Below are 8,312 nucleotides of genomic sequence, written 5' to 3'. Positions count from 1 at the left end.
GTTTTCTGATCTGTAAAATGGCGAATGTTGTTAATAACAGTCTAACTCATAAGGTTGTTTTGGGGGTATAGAGATGAACGTAAAACCTACAGAAGAGAGCCTAACACATACTAAGTGCTCAATCAACATAAGAGATTAATTGTGCTACCCTAGGTCAGAGCTGGGGACAGTCAATATTTAGCATTTATGATCTCCAACAGAAACAGACATGAGAGAAGGTGGCTGGGAACGCGGTTTTGGTGGGGCAATCAGCAGTATCATCTGTACACAGATATCCTCTAATTAAGTTTTAAGACTCAGCTGGGGTGTCACCACCTCCAGGAAGCCATCCCAGACTCCTCCTGCCAGCTGACACTGGCTTCAGTGTCTCCGGGTCTCTTGTTCTATTTTTGCATGTGTACCGAGGCATGCAGCAATCTGCTCCCTTAGCAGAACAGGGATGTTGTCCAAACAATCCTTGGATTCCCAGAACCAAGCAGGTGCCTGGCTCCTTGTGGAATCCATTTCTTGCTGAGTAAATAAAGTCTTTCCTGACAATCTGCTAGGCATCATGGGAGGGTGGGAGGCAGGTCCCAGGTCCTGACCTCCAGGAGTTGAAGTCTGATAGGGAAATGGAATAATTTTGGACCAATCAGAAAAGCTGTAGCTAAGGCTCTCCTATGAGGCCAGAGTCTAGGGCTGGGGACCATCCAGTAGATCAGCACTTTCCTAGGAGCACTAAGATTAGAAGCCCCAGTGGCCAAAGGAGGGTGCATGCCCACCTCGGCTGTCCCTCACTGGACACTGGATTGCTTGCGTTTGTGGCCCTCCATCGGCCACAGGAGAGCTCCTTTCCCGAGCTCCTCAGGCTGTGTGTTCGGGGCCCAGCTCTTCCTCTGGGGGCCTCAGTTTCCCTCCCTGTCTCACATAGTGAGAGCTCCCCCTGGAGTCCCTGCAGATCTCACCCCGTCAGGGCTCACCACGTGCTGCTCCAAGCACAGAGCCCAGGCCAACATCTCCCTGGGACTGGGGCTGGGGGAACCTGATGGGAGCTCCTTCCCCAAGGGCTCAGTGGGGTCCTGAGCTTGTGCATCCTCCTGGGGCCTGGCTTCTCTGGGCTGGGGAGGCTGCTCTTGGGGAGAGCCATGCTCTACCTGCAGCTGGGGCCCTTGAGGCCCCTCCAGAGTCACTATGGCGGCAGGACCAGAGGAGCCATTAGCTGATCAGAGCCACCTCATTCATAGCTTGGTCAGAGGAGGGGAAAAATGTTCCAAGTGTCCTAATCCTGGCCCCTCAGGTACCCACGCTGCCCCAAGACTCCCTTGCCTCCTTCCGAGGCCTTGCCAGCCTGGCTGAGGGTGTCTCTCAGTGGGCCCCTGTGTAGAGAGGGGCAGCTCTTGGGGAGCTGGCCAGGCAGCAGGGAAGGGGGGGGGGGGACAGAGATCAAGGTCCAGGCCACTTTCAGGGAAGGAAGTTTATTATTGCTCTTGTGGGATTGGCTGCCGCGGTTCCCAGAGGCGAATCACAGCTGCATTTTCTGGAGGAGAGGGGACAATATTAGGCCTCTGAAACCTGCCACCTTCTGGGACAGCACGAGACTCTGGGGGTTCGGTGGCCTGGGGAGGGGGCGTGCATGGCACAGCAGGCAGCCTCTGGCCCAGACAAGCCACCCTGGTCTCTGCCCCAGGACCCGAGCCCCACTTGGCACTTCACCCCCCGCCCCCCACGGTGAATGGCCGATGTGGAACCCGCTCTCGGCTGGGGACCCTGAACTCTAGGCGCAAAGCTCCCTCTTGGGGGGAAGGTGTGTCCTGGGCGGGGACCTAGGTGTGTGCTGAAGCCCAGGGAGGGCTGGATGTCGCTCCTGACTTGACCTTCACTGCGCTCAACTCAGGTCAGCAGCAGTGAGCACTCAGCCAGCGCTTCTCCAAAGAGAGGGAGGGGCATGGTCGACTGTCAATGAGCGAGGGCGTGGGCGGGGCCCACCTGGTTGATCCAGTCGATGTAGGCAGACACGCGGGTGTAGACCGTGGGCTTCTTACGGACGTTGCAGCCCCTACTGGAGCCGAAGCTGACGATGCCATGCACCTCCCAGGCACCGTTCTCCGCCTGGCAGTTCAGCGGGCCGCCCGAGTCCCCCTGCAAGAGACCCCAGCAGGCATCAGTCCCCAGGCCTCCCCCAGGGACAGGCTGGGGACTGAGCAGTGGCTGGGGCGGGCATGTGCTGAGCTGTCAGCCTCAGTACCCACTGTTGGCCTCAGCCTGCTCCTGGTGAGGGAGGCACAGAAGTGTGGCGTGGGGCTGCCTTGGCCTGGTTCTGGGAGTCCTGGGGCATCAGAATAGCCCTTGGTTGGCTGTGTGATCTTGGGATGATGTCAGCCCTCTCTGTGCCCTGGTTTCTTGGCTGTTCAGGTCTGCATGGCTAAGCCTCTGTGAGCTGCCCTGAGAACCCCTGGGGCCTGGAGCCCTGCTGGAGCCTGGGCAGGACAGGAGGGTGGGAGTGGGGAGAGGGCGTGGGTCAGGAGCAGGACAGTCCCTGGTTATCTTAGAAGTTTTGTGGTTCTCAGACTCCCTAACGCCTCAGCCAGCCTAGACTGACGCAGCCGGTGGCAGGGACATGCACAGAGACTTCAGTGCAGCCTGTTCTGTGGCCCTTTGACTCATGTAGTCCCCACAGCAAGGCTGGGGAGTGTTTGCTACAGCGCTTTCCATCAGAGGGAAGGCTGAGGTCCAGAGAGGTTCACCAGTCTGCCCCAGGTCACAGAGCTCCTAAGTGGTGCACAGGGAATTGATGCAGCTGCTGATGCTCAGCTCTCCTCCTGTCACCCTGTGCTGGGGGAGTGGTGACAGGTTTCCCCTGAGCCTACCAGGCCCAGGCAGGGCTCTGTCTCCTGCCAGGAGAGATGTGCTCTGCCCCACCCTCCAGTGTCCCCAGTGGTGTGGCTGCGTGGAGCAGGGCCTGTGTGGGGTCTGGACACTCACGTTGCAGGAGGAGATGACGCCGTCACCCCCAGCGCACACCATGGATTTCGTCACCATGAAGCTCCACCAGGTCCATCTGGAGCACGTGGCATAGCTCACCACGGGCTGCAGGCCCTGCTGTAGCTCATCAGCGATGGGGCCATTGGCTGGGGAGGGAGGGAGTGGGCAGTGAGCAGGGAGCAGCCAGGCAGCCCTGCTCCTCCTAGCCCAGGCCTTCAGGGGCCAGAGCCTGGGACAGGGTGCAGCTGAGTCCTGCTGCAACTCAATAGGGACCACACAAGTGCTCTTTGGGACCCTCGGCCAGCCAAGGATCTGCTAAAGGTGGGGAAGGAGTGCAGGGGCTACCTTCAGAGCCTCAAGACACAGCTGTGTGCTGAGTTGTCTGTTTTTTTTTTTTTTAATTTAAATGAAAACATTTTTTTTGTGTGTGTGTGTGTGTGTGTGTGCTGAACTTTAAACCCCAGTTTGCTCTACCTCTGAGCTGTATCTCCAACCCTTTGTATTTTTTTTTTTTTTTGGTACGGGGATGGAACTCAGGGGCAGTCAACCACTGAGCCACATCTATTTAGAGACAGGGTCTCAGTGAGTTGATTAGCACCTGGGCATTGCTGAGGCTGGCTTTGAACTCATGATCCTCCTGCCTCAGCCTCTGGAGCAGCTGGGATTATGGGAGTGTGCCACTGTGCCTGGCTGCCCTTTCTGTTTTTAATTTGGGAATGGGTAGGTTGCTAGACTGACCTTGAACTTGTGATCTTCCTGCTACTGTGCCCAGATTGAATTGTGTTTCATTGGGATTCTGGGGGTTGAATCCTCACTCCTTTCCCTGTAGGTCTGACTTTGGGGTTAAATATTTAAGGATCATTCTTACCCCAAGGTGTCCTAAGTAATGTTCTGAATCTGTTTCCCATAGTTTCATTTATTTGCACTTAGCAATATTTTCTTTTTAAAAAATTTTATAAAGATCTTTTTTTTTTGTATTGGTAGATGGACAGAATACCTTTATTTTATTTGTTATGGGTGCTCAGGATGGACTCCAGTACCTCACACATGCTAGATCAGCGCTCTGCCACTGAGCCATGCCCAGCCCCTGCATTGAATCTTTTAATTCAGCTGCAATCTATTTGGCCATGGGGTATACCATAAGATCTAATTCCCCACCCCCACAAGGCTTATTTAGTGGGCTTATATGTCACTTACAACATGCCAAGACCTGCTGTAAACAAATCTATTTAATCCTTACTGCACCCATTACATGCATTTGTTAACATCTGTCACATAGTATGTGCTTAAAAAATATTAGCAGTTGTTATTGTACAGTTCAAAAAGAGGTGAGAATGTTCAGGCAGAAAGGAAGAGAGGTGCGTGTGGCTGCTGATTGAGAGCTGCTTCCTCCAGGAAGCCTCTGGGAATTCCCCCTGGGTCTGTACTCACTCCAGAGGCGACCCCAGCCAGTGACAAGGCAGGGGTAGTCCTGAGGCAGCACGGAGTCCTTCTCTGGCAGGCAGGCCACCTTGATGGTGTCACTCAGCTCCACAGGCTCTGCGAGCTTGATGAGGGCAATGTCATTGCTGGAATCCAAAGCAGAGGGCATGAGTGGGCAGAGGGGCCCTGACCTCTCCAGACTGTGCTAGGAGACTTGGGGTTGTGAGCTCTGGTCACGAAAAGGTGACCAGAGATTGTCCTTAAACATTCCAACAGTGAAAGGCAGATCAGAAGAGACCGGAAGCAGAAGACTTCTCAACCGTGGGGGGTGGGCACCATCAGAAATGAAATTGAAAATCGTAAGAATAAAAGTGGGGTATGTATAATGGTAAAACAGCGTGCTTATAATAATAAAAGATGACATTTCAATATTTTCCATTACCAGAATGGAGGCTGGGAACCCTAAACAGGCCCGGCTTGATTCCTAGTTGGCCATGTGCTGGGCTGTGCACCCTGGGGCATATTCCTTAACCTCTCTGAGTCTTGGTGGCTTGTCCAGGGCTGTTGGGAGATTAACTGAGAGAGGGCATCTATCAGGCCTGCTGCCACGTGTGTGGCCCAGACTCAGTTCAGGAGAGTCAGGGGAGGCAGCGTGGAGGGATGGGGTCTTCCTTCCAGGGGCACCTTCCTGGGAATGCTTAGGTAAGGATGGGATAGGAAGGTCCCCTGCTCCTCCTAGCAGAGCCTCATCACCTGCCTGCTGTGTGGGGGGACAGGGTGTGGCTGGGGGTGGGGCAGGCTCTGCAGCTCCCTGTCCACCGCCCCTAACCCTGGGCAGGGGGACTCACCGCACCAGGAAGGAGTTCCACTTCTCGTGGACATAGATGGTGTCCACGCCCACGAACAGGGAGCCCTCCTCATCCACTGTCAGGTTGTGCTTCCCCAGGGCCACGCGGTAGGTCAGGGTGTTGCTGGGCAGGGAGGGGAACCAGGTCAAGGTGGCCAGTGGTCCCTGCCCGCCAGGGGTCAGACGAGGGGACTTGGGGCTCTGGAGGCTGAGTGTGAGGCCCTTGTGGGTCTCACTGGGGGAGGGGCATCTGTCTTGCTGCTCCTCTGCAGGACAAGGGGAAGGGCCCGAGGCTTGGCCTCCAGGGACTGGGGTTCCAGGTGTGGCCCTGCCATTCCATCCAGGGGGCTGGACCACCTGTGCCTCCTCTGTAAGGTGGGGAAGCCCGAGCTCACCTCCTAGGACTGCCATTTGCTGGCCACCAGCCTGTGCCCTGGCCCTCTTCTGACTCAGCTGTGAGTCTCTGGATGCCATCGTCAAAGCCCTTCCAGTAGCTCTAACTTGCTCAGGGTCCAAGCCCAAGTTCATACAGAAGCTTGAATGATCTGCCTCTGGTTTCCTCTCCAACTCCCCTCCCTGCTCTCTCTGCACATTGTGCCCTGACTGAAGCTCCTGCTTGTTCTTTCTCAAAGCTACCAAGCAGGCTCCCTCCTCCTGGCCACCATGTTGGCTGTTCCCTCCATGTGAAGTACCCTTCCCAGATGGATGATATCCACCCCATTTCCTTCATGTCTCTGCTCCAATATCGCCTAGAAACCCAGAGTTTTTAACATCTTCTGGCCTCTTCTCTGTTAGACATTTCCTCGTCTGCCTGTTGCTCTGCCTCCCACTAGAATATCAGCTCCCTGAGAGCAGACGCTGTGTTCACTGCAGTTTCTCAGCACACAGCAGGTGCACAGAAATGTTCATTGACTGAATAAATGAACTCAGTGGATGTCAGCAGTTTATTGAGCCCAGAGCCTGGAGTGTGCAGCAGGTGCTCAATGAAAGCAGTTTCATGAGGCTTCCCCTGGGATGATGTGGGTGTCATGTCGCTCACCTGATGCAGTGGGCAGCCGTGAGGACAAAGTTGCTGGAGATCAAGGTGCCACCGCAGGTGTGTCTCCAAGTGTCATCCTTGAGGTACTGGAGAGAGATCTGCAGGAGGGTGCAGAAGAGCCGCCTGTCAGCCCTCAGGTCCTGGGGACCTTCACCTCCCTTTCCATCCAGCGTCCCACTCTGCAGCACACTCACCTGCCAGGGCCAGCTGTGGGGAACGGCATTGTCCCCTCCCACCACCCTGGCTGAGAGGTTGGGGGGGAAGCTGGGGACACCGCAGCTGGAGGCTGGAGGAACAGGAGGGAGGAGGGCGGGTGAGTGGGGCTGGCTGCCCTCTGAGAAGGGCAGGGTGGGCAGGGGGAGAGGCGGTGGAGGCTGGGCAGGACAGGAGCCTCCTTGTTCTCTGGGCCTCCACCCCTCATCTCCAGTCCTCACCGGGGAGGCGGCTTCTGGCCCTGTCCTGCTGAGGTGGAGACAGGGTGGCCTAGCAGGAGGTGGCTCATCTGACCTTTGCTCAGTAGCCGGGCCCACCCTGGACCCCAAAGTGACTTTCCTGGTGGACGGAGGTCTCCTGTTCCTGTCCATGTCCCCAGGAGGCCAGTCTGAGCTCCCCAGTGTCTGAGTGCAGCCCACCCGGTCCCTGTCCCCAGCTTACCGCAGGCCAGGAGTGTAGCGAGAACCGTGACACCCAGCATGGTGAGGTGTTGGGGCTGTGTGGCCCTGGAGCAGGCAGAGGTCTTTATAGGCAGGTGGGGGTGGGCCTGCCTGGTCAAGGCCGAGCCACCCCTTGGAGAGAAGCCTGTTCCATTCAGTCCCTTTCCTTGACCTTGGGTGGTTACTGTTTAATTTGGGCTGGAGATGGGGCTGGCTTTCAAAGCATAGATTTTTCCAAATAATTTTCCAAGTATCCTGGGACCCAGCAACAGCTGAGGAGCAGGTTTTTTTTTTTTTTTTTTAAGTGTGTGTGGGGGGGCGTGTGCCTCTTGCTGTGCTTGAAGTGTGTTTTTGATCTCTCTGCCTCATTCTTTTTAGTTATAGATTACTATTCACCTCCTAGTGCCAGGATGGGCTTCCCCCTTCCTGCAGTATCTCACTGAGACTTGGAGGGTGAGGGACTGTCTGGGGCACACAGCTGGGCAGCAGTATAGCTGGGCTCTGTAGTTTGGCCCCACCTGGGGCTCCAAGGTGCAGATTATCATCACAGCTTCCTCTTTCATCTTTGCAGGGCCTGAGGTCCTCCCACTCACACTTCCTCTCTCTGGGTCTTTTTTTTTAATCAAACTGATTTTTATTTTACCAAAGTAACTCGTGATTGTTTCATAAAAGAACCTAAACTGAGTAAAGATGTGCAAGTCAGATTCCTCTTTCGCCCCTCAGATGGCCACCTCCAACCACAGGCACGTGGGCTTCTGAACCTCTTTATCAGGAAACAAGTCCCAAGGAGACCAGAGGGTGTAACTCAGAAGACAACTTCCAGGGAGACTCGGGCTTCTCCTGGGGCTCCCCCTCTCTCTTGGGGTGAGTAGAAAGGTGGGTTGCAGAATCTCCCCAACCAGGCTGCAGTCAGGTCTGGGAAAAAGGGGATAAAAACAACCTCATGGGGTGGAGGGGGTGCCCCCTAACTTCTGGGGACTGTGGATGGGCTTTCAGAGTGCTGGGGCTGGGGTTGTGGCTCAGTGGTGGAGTGCTTGCCTAGCACGGATGAGGCACTGGGTTTGATCCTCAGAACCACATAAAAATAACTAAACAAAATAAAGGTATTGGGCTAGGGATGTGGCTCAAGCGGTAGCGCGCTCGCCTGGCATGCGTGCGGCCCGGGTTTGATCCTCAGCTCCATGTACAAAACAAAGATGTTGTGTCCGCCAATAACTAAAAAATAAATATTAAAAAATTCTCTCTCTCTCTTTAAAATAAATAAATAAAGCTATTATGTTCACCTACAATTTTTTTAAAAAGTCAGATGCTGAGAGCCATAGCTAAGTAGGAATGACACATGGCAATTTCCTTGTCAGCCTACCCCATGTTGCTTAGAGGAAGGACTCTC

At 55.0% G+C, this 8,312-nt stretch overlaps 1 protein-coding gene across 1 annotated transcript; it reads right to left on the bottom strand.

The window, feature by feature from the left end:
- Positions 1-1,482: 1,482 nt before the first annotated feature.
- LOC114084391 (chymotrypsin-C) lies at positions 1,483-6,971 on the bottom strand. The gene is made up of 8 exons (XM_071618685.1): positions 6,924-6,971; positions 6,464-6,555; positions 6,270-6,367; positions 5,232-5,354; positions 4,393-4,529; positions 2,962-3,107; positions 1,966-2,118; positions 1,483-1,516 (listed from the first exon to the last, which is right to left on the bottom strand). The coding sequence occupies exons 1-8, from the start codon at positions 6,961-6,963 to the stop codon at positions 1,502-1,504; spliced, it is 804 nt and encodes a 267-aa protein (XP_071474786.1). The 5' UTR covers positions 6,964-6,971; the 3' UTR covers positions 1,483-1,501.
- Between the last annotated feature and the right edge of the window lie 1,341 nt (positions 6,972-8,312).

This window comes from Marmota flaviventris, chromosome 10 (assembly GCF_047511675.1).
Source record: "Marmota flaviventris isolate mMarFla1 chromosome 10, mMarFla1.hap1, whole genome shotgun sequence".
Classification (NCBI taxonomy): domain Eukaryota; kingdom Metazoa; phylum Chordata; class Mammalia; order Rodentia; family Sciuridae; genus Marmota; species Marmota flaviventris.
Note: the sequence above shows the minus strand (reverse complement) of the source record. Positions and strands in the feature narration are given on the sequence as shown.